The sequence below is a fragment of the Chiloscyllium plagiosum genome, chromosome 14 (assembly GCF_004010195.1).
Source record: "Chiloscyllium plagiosum isolate BGI_BamShark_2017 chromosome 14, ASM401019v2, whole genome shotgun sequence".
Classification (NCBI taxonomy): domain Eukaryota; kingdom Metazoa; phylum Chordata; class Chondrichthyes; order Orectolobiformes; family Hemiscylliidae; genus Chiloscyllium; species Chiloscyllium plagiosum.
Window position 1 is genome coordinate 80,781,426 of NC_057723.1, and position 22,598 is coordinate 80,804,023.

Sequence of the window (22,598 nt, forward strand, 5' to 3'; positions counted from 1 at the left end):
TCTTGCTCTCTCTCTCGCGCTCTTGCTCTCTCTCTCGCGCTCTTGCTCTCTCTCTCGCGCTCTTGCTCTCTCTCTCGCGCTCTTGCTCTCTCTCTCGCGCTCTTGCTCTCTCTCTCGCGCTCTTGCTCTCTCTCTCGCGCTCTTGCTCTCTCTCTCGCGCTCTTGCTCTCTCTCTCGCGCTCTTGCTCTCTCTCTCGCGCTCTTGCTCTCTCTCTCGCGCTCTTGCTCTCTCTCTCGCGCTCTTGCTCTCTCTCTCGCGCTCTTGCTCTCTCTCTCGCGCTCTTGCTCTCTCTCTCGCGCTCTTGTAGGTTTAGGGTGAGAGGAGAAAGATATAAAAGAGACCGAAGGAGCAACTTTTTCACGCAGAGGGTGGTACGTGTATGGAATGAGCTGCCAGAGGAAGTGGTGGAGGCTGGTACAATTGCAACATTTAAGAGGCATTTGGATGGGTATATGAATAGGGAGGGTTTGGAGGGATATGGGCCAGGTGCTGGCAAACGGGACTAGATTAGGTTGGGATATCTGGTCGGCATGGACGAGTTGGACCGATGGGTCTGTTTCCGTGCTGTATATCTCTGACTGTGTATAACCGGTTGATTAGGAAAACTGGTAAAACTCGGTTTTGGCCACAGCTGGAATTTCATGTGCAGTCCTGGTCACCGCATTCCAGGAAGGGCATAATTGCTCTGGAGAGAGTTCAGAACAATTTTGAGACACACTGCCTGAACGTTGCTGATACAAAGTGACATTGGATAAACCTTTAGAAAGAGGGGGCAGGTGCTGATTTAATGGAGATGCACATAATGTGGAGGGGACAGGCAAGACGGGTTAGCCTTTTGGAGAGGTCAGTGATCAAGGTGACTGATTAGCAGGAGAAGTGAGGGAAAACTCTTCGCCCAGAGTGTGGCAAATGCCTGGGATTCATTGCCTGGTTTGGTGGTGGAGGCAGAAACCTTGATGCACTTGAACTGAGGCCTGGCCCAGAGGTAGATACGCTAGCACAGAAACCTCCCCATTGTCTTCATGTCTTGTTACACCTGGGTTTGTAAAGTATCCTACTTATTGGTATTTTTAGAAGATTCCCTTTCGTGGTACCTACACCTGAAGTCTTGCGACCTTCAAGGCTCTTTCTTTTGGGTTGGCACAGACACAGAGGGCCGAATGGCCTAAATCCGTGTTATAACTTCCTTTACTCCAGGTTGCCCACAGCCAGAGCTCCTTCACTCCTGTTACCTGTTCTGTTAAAGCAGGGTTTTAAATGACTTCAAAATATTTCTACCAGAAGCTGTTGTGTATTGTTTTGATGAAGACAGTTGAGCGAGGGGCTCAATGTTGAGCTAGTGTTGGAGGATTCTAATCTAAAAATTGAAGGTGAGGCATGTGCCCCACCCTCCTCCTGGAAAAGTGATTTTTTTTTTGGAAGTGTATTAGGAGAATTAAACAAGAAAGGGGCATACAGTTGGGTTTTGGTGTTCTAGCTTCTCAATTACAGAGGTTAGGTTCGAGTCTGCAGAGGTTGATGAGTAGTTGAATTTCACTTATGCCAATGCACCAAGTTCAGCGATAGTCCTTTACATTGCCCACTGGCACATTTTTGTGGCATCAAATTACCCCCCCCTCTGCAGGAGGTTATTTGCCAACCTTGAAAATACCTCTCACGGCCTAATTTCCCAATGGCAGATAGCAGCACGCTGGTGAGAATGCTGTCCTTGATGCTGAGGGGCTTGGGGAATTCATGAGAATCCCTACAGTGTAGCAGGCCACTTAACCCATCAGGTCCACACTGACCTCTCCCACCCCCACCCCCAGCCTATCCCTGTAACCCTGCATTGCCCGAGCTAGCCTGCACATCCCTGGACACTACGGAACAATTGAGCACGGCCAACTGTCTTTGAATTGTGGAAGGAAACCCACGCAGACACTGGGAGGATGTGCAAACTCCACACAGACTGTCGCCCGAGGCTGGAATCGAATCTGAGTCTCTGGCGCTGTGAGGCAGCAGTGCTGTCTATTCCTCTGGGAGTTACTCTGTGCTCCTTTCCCTTCCCCTTTAAAATCTGATTCATTGGATGATGTTACCCTCCGTCAACCGCTAAACGGTGCAATTCTCACTTGTGAAATCACTTTGTACAGAACACCCTTGATTCTCTGAGCGAGGTGGCCAGGGAGTATTTTGTTCGGATAACTGATGACATTTTTACGGGACCTAAGATCTTGTTTGGATAATCCAAAACTTGGATAATTGACGTTTGAATAACTGAGGTTGTTCTGTATCGGTAAATACAGAAGTGCAGTCATGGTCTGTGGGGGCCCTTAGGCGAGATGTGCTGAAGTAACCAACTAATAAAACTGATGCCTGGTTTCAAAGTAGTGCGTTGTATTTACCCGAAAATGAAATTGTGCTGTATCTAATTTGGAGTAGAGTTGTAAAACTAGTGAGGTTTTGCCTCCAACTTACTGCATGGTCCTTCAGTCATTCTCACCCCTGTATGAGTTTTGAGAAAAATGGAATGATATAAAAGGATGTGCAGGTTTTTAGGGACACACTAACAAGTTTTGCTGAACGAGAGACCTTAAGTCCTGCCCTGCCTTCGGATCTCTTTGATTTTAAAGTTGGGAATTTGTGGAACTCTCTGCAGTTTTCGTTAAACTGATGAGTGCTCTTGAGAAATGACCTACAAATTCCCTGTTGAGTAAATACCAGCACATTGCAGTAATTATTCCTGTAGGTTGTGTGGGCTGGACAGTCAAGGTAGTTATTTTATTTGCAGGGCAGCAGGCACTGGGATTGGCTGAGTGAATTACCTCAAATACACGACTCTGTTCCCGACATCTTATCCTTAACCTCTCCCGAGGGAGGCTGGCCCGCGCTTTATCCTGATGGGAATTAGTGGCTTTTTCTCTTTCTTTATTTTTAAAAAGAGCCCCACTGAATAAAATTCACTGTTAGTAGTCCGGGACTCTTTAACGAAAAGAGCAAGATGTATAGCTAATGAGCTTTGTCATGGTTGGCTGCCACTGAATAATGTCTGTGTCTGATTGGTTTGTCTTGAAGCTGTGTGTGTGTGTGTGTGTGTGTGGAACACACACTGCACATTCTCCATTGCTTTCCCGAACTGGCCTAGCAGCCTGTGGAGAGAACCGTAAAGACAGGAATGCAAGGTTAGTTCCTCCCTTCCCTTGCTGTCACACTCCGTCTCTGGCTCGCGCTCTCTCTCTCTTTCTCTGCTGCTGCTCTTTCCTGTGCTTTTTGATGCAACCCTTTAAATGTTTGCTGTGTTCCTTTATGCCGTACTGATGTTGCAATGGGTGTAAGTTGACCGGGGCGGTGGGGTGTGGGGGGGAAGGGAATTGATTTCATTTTCCCTTCCCTTGGTAAGGTCAGGGTGGGGTTGTAGCAGCTGGCTTGCTACTGTTTGAAAACAGACTTGAACAGAGGTTTCTGTGTACTCTTTGAGCTTATTGGCAGGGACCTCTCTACTTTTATTGTTGCAGAAACGTCGGGCACCATGTTGCTGCCGTGATGGGAAACTGATCATTCAAAACTTACGATTTACTTTTATTTTTGAGGGGGGAAGCAATCTGCCGTTACAGGCCAAGATGTCAGATAGTAAATACGGTTTTAACATCCTGTGTTTTTTTTTAGAAAGTAAAAGCCCATCTGTTTTTCTTTACTCTGCTTCACAAGATAGAATGTTGAGGACATGTGTCAAATATTTGTACAGTGATCTTTTGGGGAAAAAAACTTCTACAAGCAGTCAAATGAGCTAAGTGCTCTCTGTCAATCAAGTGTGGAGTGATTTAAATGTTGTGTAGGGGATACAAACTGCAGTGTGACACTCGGACGCTGATCTGAGGGGAGAGTGGAGAATACAATAATAATCGATAGGATTGCCTGTTCGCTGGGGAATCAGCAATATTCCAGTCAGCAAGTAGCAGGTAAGGTGATTACATGGGAGAGAAACTAATGGAGTTGAAGCTTCAGTGGCATTCAGTACATGGTGGTGATGTTTGCTTTCTGGCTGGGTTCTATACCAACTGATTGGGTTTAAGTGTGTAAATGTAAGGATCTGGCAGTTCTCCTGTGGTTCAGACGGTTTGGCTCGTGCAGTTTGTTGCTAGAGGATAATTGGCTGGCTGACTGACTGCTTCCACTCATCAATTCTGTTTCAAGCAACCTTGCCCGAAATAGAATGGGTGGGGGCTGCTGGGAGGACGTTAGATAACGTTTTTAAAAAAAAAACTTTTCTTTTTAAAAGACGTAAAGTAAGGGATCTTTATGTCAGTACTGTTAACTGTTAGATAAGTTCACTCCCACGTTATCACCTTATCTGCTGGTTTGCATTGTGGTATTTGGGCAAATTTGCCCCCTCCCCATTCCCCACCTCTTGCTCCTTTTTTGACCTTTATTCCCACACCCTCACCCCACATTCTCCTCAAAACAAATTGCCAAGTAAGGGATCTTCCTTTCAGTGCTGTTAAATGTGTGTTTTAATGCCACACTGACAGAGAATGTATTCTGATATTCTGTGATAATCCAATAATTGATATCTTACTGCCTATTGGAATAAGTTGGCTCTCCAATAATGTGCTTTGTGGTATATCCCCCCCTTCCAGTGCCCACCTCTTCTCCTTTTTGACCTTTTATTCCCACACCCTCACTCCATTCTACTGACCACTCAGTTTATCTAATGGTTTCCTTGTTAATGGATGTAGTGATTGATTTTTCTCTGCCTAACATTCCCCACCTCTGTTCCCCTTCTCAAATTAGAAGCAGCCAGTGATCTTACATCTGTCCTTGTGAACGACTGATGTCCTCCACCTCTCAAGTGCTTAAGTCTGCCCAGCTCAAAGCCCAAGTTTCCGGAGTTCCGTATTGAAGTTCCTTCAGCCTGGTTTCTGTCTGGCCATGGCAGTGCTGAAACCGTTCTTACCAAGGTCACAGAGAACATCCTAGTTAATTGTGTTGAGAGTTGTTTCTTCCTATGTGCAACCTTTCACATGGTTGACTGTGCCATCCATTTCTAAAGCCCTCCCCATCATTGCCTGACTCAGTGAGACTGCATTTGCCTTGTTTGATTCGTAGGGCATGAAACAGTACAGGCCCTTCGGCCCTCAATGTTGTGCTGGCTTTTTATCCAACTCTAAGATCAGACTAACCTACATCCCCTTCATTGTACTATCATCCATGTGGCTGTCCAAGAGTCGCTTAAATGTCCCTTATGTATCTGACTCTACTACCACCGATGGCAGGGCATTCCTCTAGCCCCCCACTCCCTGTGTAAAGAACCTGTCTCTGGCATCTCTCCTAAACCTTCCTCCAATCACCTTTAAAATTATGCCCCCTCGTGATTGACATTTTGGCCCTGGGAAAAAGTCTCTGGCTATCTGTGCCTCTCATCATCTTGTACACCCCTATCAAGTTACCTCTCATCATCCTTCACTCCAGTGAGAGAAACCCTTGCTCCCTCAACCTTTCTTCATAAGATATGCCCTCCAGTCCAAGCAGCATCCTGGTAAACCACCTCTGCACCCTCTCTAGAACTTCCACATCTTAAACTATACATTCATAACTAGAGAACTGCCTGTAGAGATTTCCCTTCCTGCATCACTTTTGTCCATCACTGAGGGTTTGTCCTTGGCCATGTTCCACTATTCCCTGTGTGTCAAGTGTCAGCAACAGCACCTAACAGCATTTTTCTCACAAGGCTACGTAGTGTGATGGAAGCATCCACATCTTCTACTTGACCACTATTGAAATTGTTAGACCACTTCTCTAATATCCAGACTTTCTCAGCAAGCATTACCTCAAGTTGCATACACTGCAAAGATTGAAGCCACTGTTGCCACCCACTCATTCCATCTTTCTCCGTCTTCAGTTTGAGGCTTTCCTGTTTGGACGTGTTGCCAAAATTACAACTCCACACCTGTGGTCAGATTGCCTGTGCCATGTCCTAACTGTCTGCCTGCCTCATCTGGTCTGCTGCTGAAACCCTCGACTATGTCTTTTGTTACCTGTAGACCTCACGGTTCCTGAGCATTTCTGCCATGCAACGTGACGAGCAGTGGAGCAGAGCTCCTTCAGTGCGGCTGGAACTCCGGTCTCTGTGACACTGTGGTGGGGGTTCTGCAGCAGCCAAGGCTGACACCAGTAAAGCACTTACTCTGCACTCTGGCAGTAAGGTGACACCAAAATTGGAGGTGTAGTGGACAGTGAAAAAGGTTACCTCCTGATTACAACAGGATCTTGACCAGACGGGCCAATGGGCTGAGGCGTGGCAGATGGAGTTTAATTCAGATAAATGCGAAGTGCTGCATTTTGGGAAAGCAAATCTTAGCAGAATTTGCACACCTTAATGGTAAGGTCCTAGGGAGTGTTGTTGAACAAAGAGACCTTGGAGTGCAGGTTCATAGCTCCTTGAAAGTGGAGTCGCAGGTAGATAGGATAGTGAGGAAGGCGTTTGGTATGTTTTTTTTTATTGGTCAGAGTATTGAGTACAGGAGTTGGGAGGTTATATTGCGGCTGTACAGGACATTGGTTAGGCCACTGCTGGAATATTGTGTGCAATTCTGGTCTCCTTCCTGTCGATGGGAAGATGTTGTGAAACTTGAAAGGGTTCAGAAAAGATTTAAAAGGATGTTGCCAGGGTTGGAGGATTTGAGCTACAGGGAGAGGCTGAACAGGCTGGGGCTGTTTTCCCTGGAGCGTTGGAGGCTGAGGGTGACCTTTATAGAGGTTTATAAAATTGAGGGGCATGGCTAGGATAAATAGACAAAGTCTTTTCCCTGGGGTGGGGGAGTCCAGAACAGAACTAGAGGGCATAGGTTTACGGTGAGAGGGGAAAGATATAAAAGAGACCTAAGAGGCAACTTTTTCACACAGAGGGTGGTACGTGTATGGAATGAGCTGCCAGAGGATGTGGTGGAGGCTGGTATAATTGCAACGTTTTAAGAGGCATTTGGATGGGTATATGAATAGGAAGGGTTTGGAGGGATATGGGCCGGGTGCTGGCAGGTGGGACTAGATTGGGTTGGAATATCTGGTCGGCATGGACGGGTTGGACTGAAGGGTCTGTTTCCGTGCTGTACCTCTCTATGACTATGACTAAATATTAAGTTTCACCTGCTCTTGCTTTTTTTTTTGTAGCCACATTTCTATTTCTTTGTCAGTTCCTTGCTGCAGGTTTTGTGCAACTTGCAGCAACACCAAAATGCACTTGTCCTATTCATAAAAGAATGTTTTGTTAAAATCGATAGAATTCACTGCCTTGGGAGGGTGTGGAGGCTAGCTCATTGAGTATACCTAAGATGGGGAAAGACTTGTTTTTGATTTTGATGGGGATCAAGGGTTACGGGAGAAAGTGGGAGAATGGGGTTTGAGAAACGTATCAGCCATGATTGAATGGTGGAGCAGACTCGATGAGCTGAATGGCCTAATTTCTGCTCCTATGTCTTTAGTCTATCACTTTCTTTTCAAGGTAACATACAGATCTTTCTGACTACAGGCCTTAGTGCATCTGATGGATTTACTTTGGCACAAGTCAGATCTGCTATAATGCGTGTTTTTTCAACACCAGTTGGCTTTAATGCAGTTGAAGAATTTAGGCTGTTATTTGTAGAAGGCGAGCTTTCCTTGTCTGTGGCTACAATGCGGTTCTGGCCCCATTAGTTTAACTGGCTCGGCTATTGTGCGATTTTCTTATAACGTGAGATCACATGAGAACTGAACTAACGCCTTACATCAGAACCGACTGTATTCCCAAATGTACTAAGATGTTCCAAATGCATGTTTAATCCTTGGTGATGTTGATTTCAATAATTGGTTGTAGAATGTGCTCGAGAGAGGAGGAGCCTTCCGTAACATTTTCTGATGGTGTAAATTTGTGAATGGTTGTTCAGTATTTTTTAAAAATTAACATTGTTCAAGGTATGCTTAAAATAACTTTGCAGATGGCTTGCTAACTGAGTAATATCACCATCCGATATCTGATTTATCAGTGTGCCCTGCTATGAAATGATGGTGCTGATTTGACATAAAACTCGCAGCATAACTAAGTATTGATCTAGAGTTCGTTGAGTGCAATTTTACACTCAAACAAATTGTACGCTGCATTGCTCTGCCAGAGATATGCTTACCAACTCGAGAAACGTCCATTCTGTCGAAGGCTTATTGTGTTTAAAGAGTAATTTTTCAGTGAAAAAAGTGATATTTGTTTGTATACCTGCATCATTTCTTGAAGGAGATCTGTAAGTTATGGGCAACAGGATCTGGGTGCATCTCTCTGTCTCGACTTGAACATACGACTGTTCACTTCCTTCTGACTGAACCTCTGGGGTTGTCTGTCTAATAGCATTGTGCTGTCACTACATGGACTGAAGCCGAGCAGGAAGAAGAAACCCCCCCCACCCGACCACCTTTTCTAGGCCACTAGGGGTAGGCATGAAGTGCTGCACTTGCTAGCAATTCCCACAGCTAAAAAATGAATTTTTAAACTCCTATACATTTCCCGAAAGACTGCGTTGCCATTTTGCAGACATGTCAGAGGTTTGATGGTCCGCGTATGAGGTACTTACATCATAATAGTTATATCCAGTCCAATCCAGAAAGCAAAGATTGCTCAAGGTTTTGAAGATCAATAGGGTGCGATTGATGCATTGTTTCTGAAAGCAAAATCATCTGTGATACCCTGAATGATATTGCAGGCTTTATATTCCAACAGGGTGCACTTCTGTTCCAGAATATTAAATATTCATAGTTTGAAGCAGTTTATTAACTCCTCGCGCTCTCCATTAAGAGCTTGTTCTGCTTGGGATCTGGTTTTTATACAAAGTGAACATGCACCGCTACACCTGTGTTTCCACACGCACACCCACCAACTGTAATTGCACTGTCAACACTGGACAGGAAGTGATGGAAGGCAGAGTTAACCTGAAATCTCATGCAAGTTTGATCCCCTTATGTGCTTTCATCAACCCATCCTTTCCATGTCAGTCAACAATGATCCAGCTCCAAAGATCCAGCTTGTGCTCCCATAGCCCTGGAGGCTATGGCGATGCAAGGGGGTATCTAACTACTGCTTAAATGTTAGAGTTTCTGACTTGACCATCCCTTCAGGACTGAGTTCCACGCTCCCAAGACTGGGTGTGTAATAAAGCATTATCCTCGACCCTCCTTTTAGAGTCAGATGTCCAGCCCTTTTTCCTTTAAATCTATACCTCTTTTGTTTTGACCTATCTACTAATGGATAAAGTGCCTTTTTACCCACCCTACATCTTGTACATCCCCTTTGGGGCCTTTCCCAATCTTAGCTGTTCCAAGCCCAGCCGATGCAATCTTTCCTGATAGCTCTGACCATCTAGCCCAGGCAGCATCTTAGCAAATCTCTTCTCTTCTACCTCTTGTGCAATCTGCTCTTTCCTACAATGCGGTGACCAGAACTGCATCCACCTCTCCAGCTGTGGCTGAACCAGCATTTTATGCAGTTCCAGCATGTCATCCTACTGTTGTATTCTGGGCCTCAGCTCGTAAAGGCCAGTATGCCTTCTCTGTCACCAGATCTGCCTCCCTGCTATCTTCAGGGGCCTGTGGATACATACATACTAAGGTCCCCCTGAGCTTCAGTACCTTCCTGGGTCCTGCATTCATATTGTAACTTCTGCATTTTTCACCCTCTTGAAGTGCATTATTTCATGCTTTTTTCAGGATTGAATTCCATTTGCCGATGCTCTATCCACTTGACTGGTCTGTTGATGTTACTCATTTTATATGCACAGTCTAAGGTTTATTGTACAACAAGGTCGTGTCTAAATACTGCTGATTACTTCAAACTAAAATGCCCACATTCAAACGAGCCATGTAACAGGTTGACATTAGTCTTGAAGGGCAATCTAGTAGGTAATGGGATCTCCGGTACATCTGCAGGAAGCCACAACTAGTTCTAGACGTGTGCATACACGTGTAAATGTGCACGCACACTTTATTCAGTGACACAAAGAGAGATTAAGCAACACAGTTTATTGTAGAGATGTCAAATGCAATCCTTTCATTTTATTTTACAGATAAACCTAACAGTTGTATTTAGCTCTCCTTCTGGGATTTTGTGAGGTGACGCCTTCGCCTTCTTGCTCCTTTCACCATTATTGATCAGATTAAGTGTTCCTAGTTTATATATGCTACCCCATCAAGTACGAGGAGGTTAAGTCTGGGTTTGTTTGCAAGCACAGTCCAGCAAATGCTAACACTGTTAAGTGTAAGGCTCCTCTGTCCCCTTCAAGTACTTCCATGCCTTGCAAAATATTCCAGGTTGGGTGCAACTGAACGTTGTAACTATACTTATATCCGTTACTGCCTCGGGAAATTCATTCCTCACACAAAACGCCACTTGTACCTTTTCTAAATCTTTTCCCTCTCACCTTAAAAAATACACCTCCTAATCATGAAATCACCCACCCTAGGGAAAGATACCTGCCATTTACCTTATCTATACCCCTTGCAATTTTATAAACCTCTATAAGGTCACCTCTCAACCTCATACCCTCTCGTGAAAAATATTTCAGCCTGTCCAATCTCTCCCCATAACTCAAACCTTTCATTCCTGACAACATCCTTGTAAATCTCTTCTGAACCCCTTTCGCCTATAATATCCTTCCAGACCAGAACTGCACACAATACTCCAGATGAGACTATACAATTTCCTTTGCAACCTCAACATCGCGTTCCAACTCCTATATTCTAAGGTGTAATTGAATATTTAATTAATGAATCTGATATTAAGCTTGAGACTGGGAAAAGCGACTGAACCTGACACTGAGTCAAGGCATGGGCTAATATTCTACAGGGTTGGAGTTAATAAACAGGCTGAGTGAAGCCAGAAGCAGTGCAGTGATACTGAGAGCTGAAGTAATTAAGTCCTTTTTCATAAAAAGGGTTGTATTTCTAACTTGCCACTTGAATGAGTCAGAGTCCCTACAGCACAGAGACAAGCCCTTTGACCCAAACTGGTCCATGCCGACCAAAATGTCCATCCATGCTAACCTCGTTTCCCTGCACTTGGCCCATATCCTTCTAAACCTTGCCTGTCCATGTATTTGTCCAAATGCCTTTTAAATGTTGTTAATGTACTCATCTCAACCACTTCCCCTGGCTACTCATTTCATAAGCGTACCACCTATGTAAAAATATTTCCCTTGGGTTCCCTTTTATTTTTTTCTCTTCTAATCTTAAACTGATGTCCTCTAGTCCTCCATTCCCCAACCCTGAGGGAAAAAAAGTGCATTCATCCTATCCATGCCCCTCATGATCTTTTAAACACTTCTATAAGGTCCCCCCTCAGTCTCCTATGCTCTAAAGAAAATAAAGTCCCAGTTGTCCCACCTTTTCCTATAACTCATACCCATAAATTCCTGGCAACATCCTTGTGAATGTTTTTCTGTACTCTTTTCCAGTTTAATACCATCCTTCCTATAGCAAGGTGACCAAAATGGCACGCCATACTCCAAGTGTGGCCTCACCAACATCCTGTACAACTGCAATATAACTTTCCAACTTCTCTACTCAACGCCCTGACTGATGAAGGCCAGTGTGCCAAAAGCTGCCTTCCCTGCCCTGTCTACCTTTCAGGGACTCCACTTTCAGAGAACCGTGCATCTGAACTCCAAGGACCCTCTGTTCCACTACACTGCTGAACTGTTCTGCTTACAAGAGTAGAGGATGCCAAGCCATTTGTATCCTGCCCTACCTAAATTGCGGGATAGCCCATCAGCACACTGTCTGCGGTGGGTGGGGGGGTTGCATTTTAATGCCATTTATCTGTAACTTGCTTAGCAAGGTCTTGGTCTTTTTTAGCAGCTGCAATTGCCCATCGAGCGCGGCAGTGTAAGAAATTAGAAACTGGCTTTGTTCCAAGGCTTTTAGTATCTGCTTCCCAAAGGAAGGGCGTTCTGATCTGGAGGAAGTTGGGCTTTGCTGTACAAACTGGCAAGGAGAACTTCCCCCACCCACTCTGACGTGCTGAGACGGAAAATTGTGTGTATAAGGTGGGGTGGGGGGTGGCAGAGTCCCATTCCCCACTGCACAGGGTTTGTATAATTTACATCGGTGTGTTTGGGCTGTCTGGAGACCATGCAACATGTCAGATCTCATGGCCTGACCTCAGGATCGGTTTACATCCGGTGTCTCTGAAGTTTTATATTCATTCAGACATTTCCAGGGCAAGTATTGAGTTCTGATGAGGGGGCATCTTTTTAGATTAGATTAGATTCCCTACAGTGTGGAAACAGGCTCTTCGGCCCAACCAGTCTACACCGCCCCTCCGAAGAGTAACCCACCCAGACCCATTTCCCTGTGACTAATGCACCTAACACTGAGCAATTTAGCATGGCCAATTCACCTGACCTGCACATCTTTGGACTGTGGGAGGAAATTGGAGCACCCGGAGGAAACCCACACAGACACGGGGAGAATGTGCAAACTCCACACAGACCATCGCCCGAGGCTGGAATCGAACCCGGGTCCCTGTCACTGTGAGGCAGCAGTGTTAGTCACTGAGCCACCGTGCCGCCCATCTGTTAATGAGAAAATAGTAAGGATGGCAAAGGTACCTCGCCATTAATCATTCTGCGGCTGCAGTGTTGAATTTTTGCATTGGTTTTTACAAAGCAGGCCTCACTGTGGTGATTAACATGTACCTGAGTTAAAGGAGATATTTTCTGGGGAAAGGTTGGTGAGGTTGCACCAGTATTCAATGGAGTTTGGAATAGTGAAGGGGTGATTGTCTGGGTGAAAGCTGGAAGGATCGTCTCCCTTGTAGGTCGGGGATATGGGTTACAAATTAAAGGTCTCCTAATTGAGACAAAGGCAAGGAGGTGATTTCTGGGGGTGGTTGGTCTGTGGATTTGATTAATTTTAAGGCAGAGGTATTTAGATTCTTGATTTGGAGGTGCCAGTGTTGGACAAAGTTTAAAACATCACACAACAGGTTATAGTCCAGCAGGTTTATTTGGAAGCACACTAGGTTTCAGAGCGCTGCTCCTTTATCGGATAGCTATCTACTTGATGAAGGAGCAGCGTTCCAAAAACTTGTACTTCCAAATAATCCTGTTGGACTATAACCTGGTGTTGTGGGATTTTTAACGAGATTCTTGAAAGCAGCCCCCAAGCCCGCGGGTGATGGACAGGATGGTACAGTTGAGGCTGCAATCCGATCAGCCATGATGTTCTCGAATGGTGGGATGGCTTCCAAGGGGCTGAATGGTCTCCTTGTGCTCTTAATTTGCACGTTTTTATGTTAGATATGCTGCAAAATGCACATAATTCAGCAACAAATGGTTACACATTATCCAGGGACATTTTGCTTATTTACCCTGAAATAATTAGTTCTGCAGCATTTCCATTCATTCAACTATTTGTCATTTCTTTAGAAACCTTTGGGCCATAATCTCATACAGGGTGTGTTTATAGATAGAAACAGACCCTTTGGTCCAACTCGTCCATGCCCATCAGGTTTCCAAAACTGAACTAGTCCCATTTGCCTGCTTTTGTTCTATATCCCTCTAAACTTTTCCTGTCTGATGACAGCACCGTGTCCCTCTGCAATTTAAAGTAGAAATCACTGCATCTGGGCTTTTTTCTAAATTTAAAAACCAGTATCTAGCATCCTTGCTGATTCAACCCTGTTCCATTTCAGACATTCACAGATTCCCTATTTACATAACGCTGTGTCACTGAACTTGACGGTATAAAAAACATGAGAACTAGGAGCAGGAGTAGGCCATCTGGCCCATCGACGCTGCTCCCCCGTTCAATAAGATCATGGTTAACCTTTTCATGGCCTCAGCTCCACTTTACCTGCCCGCTCACCGTAACCCTTAACTCCTTTACTGTTCAAAAATCCATCTTTGCCTCAAACATTGTGAAGTAACCTCAACTACTTCACTGGGCGGGGAATTCACAGATTCACAACCCTTTGGGTGAAGAAGTTCCTCCTCAGCTCAGGCTTAAATCTGCCCCCCCTTTTATTTTGAGGCTGTGCCCCCTAGTTCTAGTTCCACCCGCTAGTGGAAACAACCTCCTGCTTCTATCTTATTTATTCCCTTCATTGTTTTATATCCTTCTATAAGAGGCCCCCTCATTCTGCTAAATACCAATGAGTATAACCTGACTCGCGTAATAAGGTCACCCCCTCAATTTCGGAATCAACCTGGTGAATCTCCTCTGCACTCCCTCCAGTACCCGTCCCAGAACAACCCCGATTATCCGAACGAGACGGGCAGGGAGTAATTTGTTTGGATAACGTTTTTACAGGACCTAGACATCTTGTTCGGATAATCCAGAATTTGAATAATTGACATTCAAATAACTGAGCTTGTCCTGTATGACCTTTCTCCGGTAAGGAGACCAAAACTGCCCACAGTCCTCCAGGTGTGTGGCCTCACCAGCACCTTGTACAACAGCAGCATAACCTCCCTGCTTTTAAACTCCATCCCTCTATCACGATGAATCGGAATCTATAGAGTTGGTATTGGAGGGTGCTGTCTGGATTAGATTACTGAACGGGCTGGTACGATGAAGGTGAAAGTGAGGACTGCAGCTGCTGGAGATCAGAGTCAAGATTAGAGTGGTGCTGGAAAAGCACAGCAGGTCAGGCAGCATCCGAGGAGCAGGAAAATCAACGTTTCGGGCAAAAGCCCTTCGTCAGGAATGATGGAATGATGAAACCAGCAGAAGTACAGTCAGTGTTGCTGGCTAAGAAAAGTACTTGAGTTGGATGGTCTAAGGGATCATTCCTGTCCAACACTGAAACCTGAGGGCCAAGTCACTGGGGCAGTCTAGAGTCGTACGTGGGCTTTGTATGATATCTCTGTCTCTCTGTGACCAGTCACATTTATTGTGGAACAAACACAATAACTAACCTTTTAAAGGAAGTTTACCATTGGATACAATTCCATTTGTTTACTGGGCTTGGAGACGTCCTGCGGAAGATGTTGGAAGTAAGGGAAGGATGGGAATAATCAGCGTGTAGTCCACTTTAATCTCTCCACCCAAAGCTGATGGAAATAAATCAGGATAGAACAGTCAGCCAGAGCACTGGCAGAGATCAGACCCACTGGCTGGAAAAGTCAAATTAAGGTATTACAGCTTCCCAATTAGGGTTAAGTACTTTGAAGGGAGAAAGTTCAGCTGTCTGTCAGTGGGTGTGTGTGTGTGTGGATTTGCCTCAGGGTCGGGTGCCTGGCAGTTTGCCCGTGGGAAAGTATCTGTGTACGTGCTAGTAACTTGCCTGAGGAAGTACATGTCTGCGGCTTGCTGTGTTCAGTGATTTTGAGAGGTGAGGTGACTTGAGGTTTAGGTTAAGTTGGTGAAGGACAGGAGCCCAGTGTCCATGTCGTACTGTGACTCAGTCTAATTGAAGTTGAGCTGTTTTGAGTTTGCTTTTGTTTTTTTTTCCTTTCCTATCACAATTGTCGCCTTGTGCTTGACCCACTGTTACTATGTCAGATGTCTGGAACTCCCTCCCTAGCAACACTGTATATCTCGAATGGAATTCCCAAGACCATCTGTCGTTTGATCAGCCTGGGGGCTACACCTGGGTGCATATGGGCCTTCAACCCTGGTCCTCCAGGCGAAGGTGAGGTCTGCAGATGCTGGAGACCAGAGTCCAGATTAGAGCGGTGATGAAGGGCTTTTGCCTGAAACATCGATTTTCCTGCTCCTCGGGTGCTCCCTGGTCCTCCCAACTCAGTCTATAGTTTAATCGGCTTGGGACAGTACCATTCTTCCACAAGAACCCTAAGTGCAAATGTCCATAAGACATAGGAGCAGAAATTAGGCCATTCAGCCCATCAAGTCTGCTCTGCCATTCAATCATGGCTGATAAGTTTCTCATCCCCGTTCCCCCGTTTTCTCCCTGTAACCCTTGATACTCCAGAACCTATCTAACTCAGTCTTAAATATACTCAATGACCAGGCCTCCACAGCCTTCTGTGGCAGTGAATTCCACAGATTCCCCACTCTCTGGCTGAAGAGGTTCCTCCTTATCTCCTTTCTAAAAGGTCTTCCCTTTCCTCGAAGAAACCGATTCCAGTACAAAGTAGGGCTTGCAGCCAGCTCCACATCCCCTCACCGCAGCTTTAATAATGTGACTGCCCAGCTTTGAACCAGGGACCTCTTACGTTTGAGGAGCGTGTGATAACCATTACATCTGTAGCAGCATGGTGCTCCAAGACATTTCAACGCTGCGCCTGATTGGCTATTTATCATGACGAGTGTCCAGCTCCAAATCCCAATCTAATGGGCACATGGAAGCGCACACTTCTCCCTTTTTTTGTCTGCCGTATTAATGCATCAAAGGAGAGCACGGGGAAAGAGCTGCTCATTCATCAGGCTATCCCACCCTCCTCCACCATGGGATTCGCTCAAACCCCATGTTAACCAGGTCACCAAGCAACATTGATGGAAAGGTAGAAAACAATTCTTAGGCTCATTCCGAAAAGCTCTCTGATATCCTTCTCTGGATACCGCACCCTTGAAAACAAAGTTGTAAGTCAAGGAGATCACAGTGGGTGAGAAACACAATCCCCAGTAAGCCCACCCATCTTCCTCATACCTTAGTCATGGGGGCTTGAATGCTGCAGGGGATGAATCTACATTTTCAGCAGTTGTCATTCTGCAGTGACATGTCCGTCCGCTCTAAGCGGAGTGAGAATTATGTGGCAAATACAATGTAGGTTAGCCTTCATCTTTCAGCACACCCATGGGTAATGCTGTAAAGTCACACTGACACACATCCCTCTGTGGAGTTTGCACATTCTCCCTGTGTCTGTGTGGGTCTGCTTCAGGTGCTGTGGTTTCCTCCCACAGTCCAAACCTGTGCAGGTCAGGGTGGATTGGCCATGGACAGAAACCCCCGCCTTCCACCCCATCAACCTCTGTATACATCACAACATCTTCCACATACAAATGGACTCCACTAACAGAGATATATTTCCCTCCCCACCCCTATCCCTTTCCATAAAGATCATTCCCTCTGCCACTACCTTGTCAGGTCCATGCCCTTTCCAGCACCTTCCCCTGCCATTACAGGAATTGCAAAACCTGCGCCCACACCTTCTCCCTCACCTCCATTCAAGGCCCCAAAGGAACCTTCCACATCCATTAGAGTTGTACTTGCACTTCCACGCATGTCATTTACTCTGCCTGATGCTGTCTCCTCTACACTTGGAAGACAGGACATCTACTCGCAGAGCACTTCAGAACATGGATGGCTCAGTGGTTAGCACTGCTGCCTCACAGCACCAGGATCCTGGGTTCGATTCCCGTCTGCCTGTGTGGAGTGTGCGCATTCTCCCTGTGTCTGCGTGGGTTTCCTCTGGATGTGCAGGTCAGGTGAATTGGCCGTGCTAAATTGCCCATAGGGTTAGGTGCATTAGTCAGGGGTAAATATAGGGTAGGGGAATGCATTTGGTGTGTTATTTTTCAGAGTGTTGGTGTGGACTTTTTGTGCTGAAGGGCCTATTCTAATCTAACTCAGCTTGACCAATGTCAGGGACACAAGGCAAAGTTTATGTCATGAAACATCTGGGGACATACCCAGCTAAACAGACAACCACAGTACCCACAGTGTTAGGTGCATTAGGGGTAAATAGAGGGTAGGGGAATGGGTTTGGGTGAGTTTCTCTTCGGAGGGGTGGTGTGGACTTGTTGGGCCGAAGGGCAAGTTTCCACACTGTAGAGAATCTCTGGGACACCACACCAATCAACCTTACCACCCAGTGACTGAACATTTCAACTCCCCCTCCCACTCTGCCGAGGACATGCAGGTCCTGGGCTTCCTCCATCGCGGCTCCCTCACCACTCGACACCTGGAGGAAAAACTTCAACCCCATGGCATCAATGTGGGCTTCACCGGTTTCCTCACTTCCCCTCCTCCCACATTATCCCAGTTCCGACCTTTTAGCCCTTTTTTTTGGAGTGGGGGGGGGGGTGGTTTGATGTTAGCCATTGGGACTGTGGATTTACAGGGATAGGGTGGGTGCGGTGCTGTTTGGAGAGTCGGTGTGGACTTGATGGGCGGAATGGCCTGCTGCCACACGACAGTGATTGTATGATCTGTTGTTACAGCAGACTATTCTGTGCTGAGTCTGGGGCTGTTTGATGCGGCAGCGTCGATCGGATGCTTAGCTCCAAGATAATACATTTGTCCCTTGAAATGCGCCAGTCGGGACATTCTAATGTTCATGTCTCCTCTTCAGAAGAAGGCCATTCGGTCCGTCCTATGGCTGTTAGCTTTTTGGTGGATTTACACGATATTTCACCTTTCCCTGTGCTACACCCAACTCGTTCTAACCCATTCCTGCTGCCAGCCCTGCCCTCAGACAGCTGGCCCTTGGAGTCACTTATTGTCACCTCCCCACAAGGAAAGTGAGTCTAACTTTTTTTTGCTTATTATTTCGTGTGATGGCAGTGTCATTGTCGAGGCCATTATTTGTTGCCCATGTCTGAGTGTACTTGAGAAGGCACTGTTGAGTCACCCAGCAGGGAAACAGACCCTTCGGTCCAACCAGTCCATGCTGACCATAATCCCAAACTAAACTAGTCCCAGCTGCCTCCTCCTGGCCCATATCCCTCCAAACCTTTCCTCTTCATGTGCTTATCCAAATATCTTTTACATGTTGTAACTGTGCTCGCATTCGCCACTACCTCTGGACGTTTACTCCACATTCAAGCCAATCTCTGAATATTTAAAGTTGGCTCTCATGTCTTTTTGAAACTGCCCTTACAAAATGTCCCGTCGGCTTGAAATCCCCAACCCTAGGGCAAAGGCACCCACCATTAACCCTGTTTATGCCCCTCTAAGGTCATCCCTCAACCTCCTACACTCCAGGGAGAAAGGTCCTAGCCTATCCAGCTGCTCCTCAAACCCTCCATTCCTTGGAGTCAGAGGTACACAGCACGGAAACAGACCCTTCGGTCCAACTCGTCAATGCTGACTAGATATCCCAACCTAATCTCGTCCTATTTGCCAGTATTTGGCCCATATCCCTCTAATCCCTTCCTATTCACTTGCCCATCCAGATGCCTTTTAAATGTTATAAATGTACCAGCCCCCCACCACTCCGATACACCTTTACAGTCCATAGTGGATCGGTCAACCCACAGTGCTGTTAGGGAAGCAGTTCCAACCACCTGACTCTGGAACAGTGATACATTTCCAAGTTCAGATCGTGAAGGCTTGGTGTTGCTGTGTATCTACTGACCCTATCCTTCAAGATGGTCAGGATGACAGGCTGTGAAGCAACCTTTGGCAAGTTGCTGACAGCTCAAGAACCTGAGCAATTCTTCTCCTTATTGATTTCCAGCTGTTAAAATTACAGGGTGAGTTTGCTTCGGTTGTGAAAAGTTGCTGTGAAGCACTCAGCGAAAAGGGGAAAGAGGTAAAAGAGGTGTTATCCAACTCAGCCACATTGTCTTGTGTAGGATGTGGTCAATCTTCCACTTCCTTGTGAATGGAATTTTGGGTCAAAGTGTAATTGCAGTTCAAATGTGAAATCTCCAGAGAGCGACCAAAAATAAATTGTATTTAAACTCTGAATCACTGCATGGCTAATTAATCTGGCTGTTTTTAAGAATTCGACTTGAATGTAATTTATCTGTCTCCCTCTCTATCTCTCCCTCTGTCTGTCTCTCTTCCCCCCCTCTCTGTCTCTTCCCCCCCACCATTTATCTTTCCACCCTGGAGGCTTCCTACCTCTATTTCTGATGAAGGGCTTTAGCCCGAAACGTCGAATTTCCTGCTCCTCGGATTCTGCCTGACCTGCTGTGCTTTTCCAGCACCACTCTGATCTAAACTCTAGTTTCCAGAATCTGTAGTCCTCACTTTTGCCTCTTTCTTTTCTCTGTCTCACCTTGCCTCACCGATCCTTTCCCCTTCCTCTGTCTACTCCATCCTCTCCCCTCCACCTGAAAATGTAGGAGGGTTGTTCGTCTTCAGAGGGCATTACAGCTCTGAGCCCTGTCCTGTTCTAACAGGATAGTCACAAATGCCGTTTTGAGGCGGGTGGGGGGAATTGCTGTTTGTGACTTAGCTCTAACCCAAGGTGGCTGCAGGCCGGCTTCATTAACCCAGAACTATCCGAGTTGAGATCTTCCATGTCTGTACGCAGTGAGGACTGTTGAGCTTTTAAATAGACTTTAGTCCAAATTCAGCTTTAGAAAATAAATACTCAAACAAATAAGAGGCAAAATTCAGGCTCAAATCAGAAGATTGATCAGAATCTACACCTTTTAGGTAAAAGGCAAGGTATCTTTTTTTTTCTGGAGCCATGGTAAATGCTTTGTCGGGAGAATGCAGGAGTGTATAGAATGTTGTCCTAGTTGTGTTGTAAAGTTGCCCTTATTCGTTCAGATCTTTCCAGTAATATTGTACCTGAGACTAAGGAAGTGAGACACACACCCACAGCCCAATGTGACCAATTAGAACAAACTGGAGACTTGATTTGGCAACTTTTGGGCGGCACGGTGGCCCAGTGGTTAGCACTGCTGCCTCACAGCGCCAGAGACCCGGGTTCAATTCCCGCCTCAGGCGACTGACTGTGTGGAGTTTGCAGATTCTCCCCGTGTCTGCGTGGGTTTCCTCCGGGTGCTCCGGTTTCCTCCCACAGTCCAAAAATGTGCAGGTTAGGTGAATTGGCCTTGATAAATTGCCCGTAGTGTTAGGTGAAGGGGTAAATGTAGGGGACTGGGTCTGGGTGGGTTGATCTTCGGACGGTTGGTGTGGACTTGTTGGGCCGAAGGGCCTGTTTCCACACTGTAAACAATCTTAAAAAAAAAACTTTCCATTTGCAGAATAACTTAAGTTGGCTGTTCCTTCATTGACAAAATGTAAAGGTTTATCTGCTGTTAACACTCCTTTAGGTATTTTTAATCAACCTGTGCAGATATTTCATAACATCCATCTGGAACACATGGCACTTGAGCCTGGGCCTCCTGGTCCACAGCTGGGGACATGACCATTGTGTCACAGGAGCCCCTTTATACTGTGGTGATGCTGAATTCGCGTGCATCCAATTCTTTTATTTTCTCACAAAAAAAGATGAAAATGCTGAGACATTTGCATGGATACTTTGCCAGTACTTTACTGCAGGTTGATTTCTGGGAAGCTTGCATATTGAGAGATTGCAATTCTATTTGTTATGAGTGTTGACCAGAATTCCCAATCCATTCAGGCAGCGAGAGAATGTGAGTGAAATGGCCTCATTCTCCTCTCTGCTATTGTACCAAAACAGACATAGGAATGTGAGAACGGCCCAAACGAGATCATAGAATCCCAACAGCGGGGAAGCAGGCCATCAAATCCACACAGACACTCCAAAGAGCATCCCATCCGGCGCCCCCCCCCCAATCTCTGTAACCCCGCATTAGCCATGGCTAACGCACCTAACCTACACATCCCTGGACACTATGGGCAATTCAGCACGGCCAATCCACCTTAACCTGCGTATCTTTGGCCTGTGGGAGGAAGCCGGAGCACCCGGAGGAAACCCACGCAGACACAGGGAGAATGTTTGTGTGGAGTTTGCACAGTCACCTGAGGCTAGAATTGAACCCAGGTCCCTGGCGCTGTGAGGCAGCAGTACTAACCACTGAGCCACCTGATGGCTGATCTTTCACCTTCACACCCTTTCCCAAGTTATTTCATGTCTTTTGAAATCTTCCCTATCTAGACTACATGCAGATAATTTCCTATGTTTGTGAAGGCTTCTGAGCCTATCTGATCTTAACTCTAACTCTCATGATCTGTTGTTCTCTGTTGCAGTGTTGATTTTAATGTTGCTTGGCAGAGACTGGCACGATTTCCTCAGTTACCCAGTAACTGAAGTGACCACCGTTCAGTGGGTTGAATCCCAGGATTGCTCAGTACTGAAGCAGTCCTACTGTGTGGCCAAGTGCCTGCTTCCTTCCAGCAAGGCAATGAGCACCGCCTGAGAAAACGCAGCAGGTCAAGCAGCGTTAGAGGAGCAGGAGAGTTGAGGGGAAGGGTCCTGACCTGGCACGGTGACTCCCCTGCTCCTCTGCTGCTTGACCTGCTGTGCGTTTTCCAGCTCCACACTTTATCCACTCTGACTTTCCCGCATTTGCAGTCCTCACTAGCTCCCACAGTCCACCTTGCATCAGTCCCACCCCGTGTTGGTTTTGTAGCATGGTCCAACAGGCTGGTTGTCAACTTGCAAGTCCTTCAAGTACCCCTGGAGTGAGGCAATAACAGCAGGAGACTCCATTGGTAAAATTAACCATTGAGTCTTTGACTGCGTCTGATCAGCAGAGTATAGTTTGAATCTAATGTCAATAATTGAGCGATTTTAGTTCAGTTGTTAAATCGCGCACACACAGCATACTTATTATGATCTTTTGAATAATGGAATGAAAATGTTTATTATTTATTAATAGAATTTACATATTTATGTGCACACTTAATGTTTGGTCAGTATTATGGAAGCATGCAGCATTTTGTAGGGAGTTATTGGGGCAGTACTTTCTGTGCTCGAGAAAGTCACGCTGCTCTATTTTTAATGCTACCCAGGGTCTACAAAGGTTTGCTTCT

The 22,598-nt window shown here is 46.0% G+C and overlaps 1 protein-coding gene across 4 annotated transcripts in view; it reads left to right on the forward strand.

Moving 5' to 3' along the window:
• The window catches only part of LOC122556844 (C-terminal-binding protein 1-like), a 96,328-nt gene that overhangs the window by 26,585 nt on the left and 47,145 nt on the right, over positions 1–22,598 (forward strand). Inside the window, exon 1 of one of the 4 annotated variants that reach the window (XM_043704087.1) lies at positions 3,067–3,162. The exons of the other annotated variants lie outside the window; for them this stretch is intronic. Within the exon in view, the coding sequence (XP_043560022.1) occupies positions 3,156–3,162 (7 nt within the window). The 5' untranslated portion in view covers positions 3,067–3,155. Of the gene's footprint in view, positions 1–3,066; positions 3,163–22,598 lie in introns of those variants that run through there. 4 annotated transcript variants of the gene reach the window in all.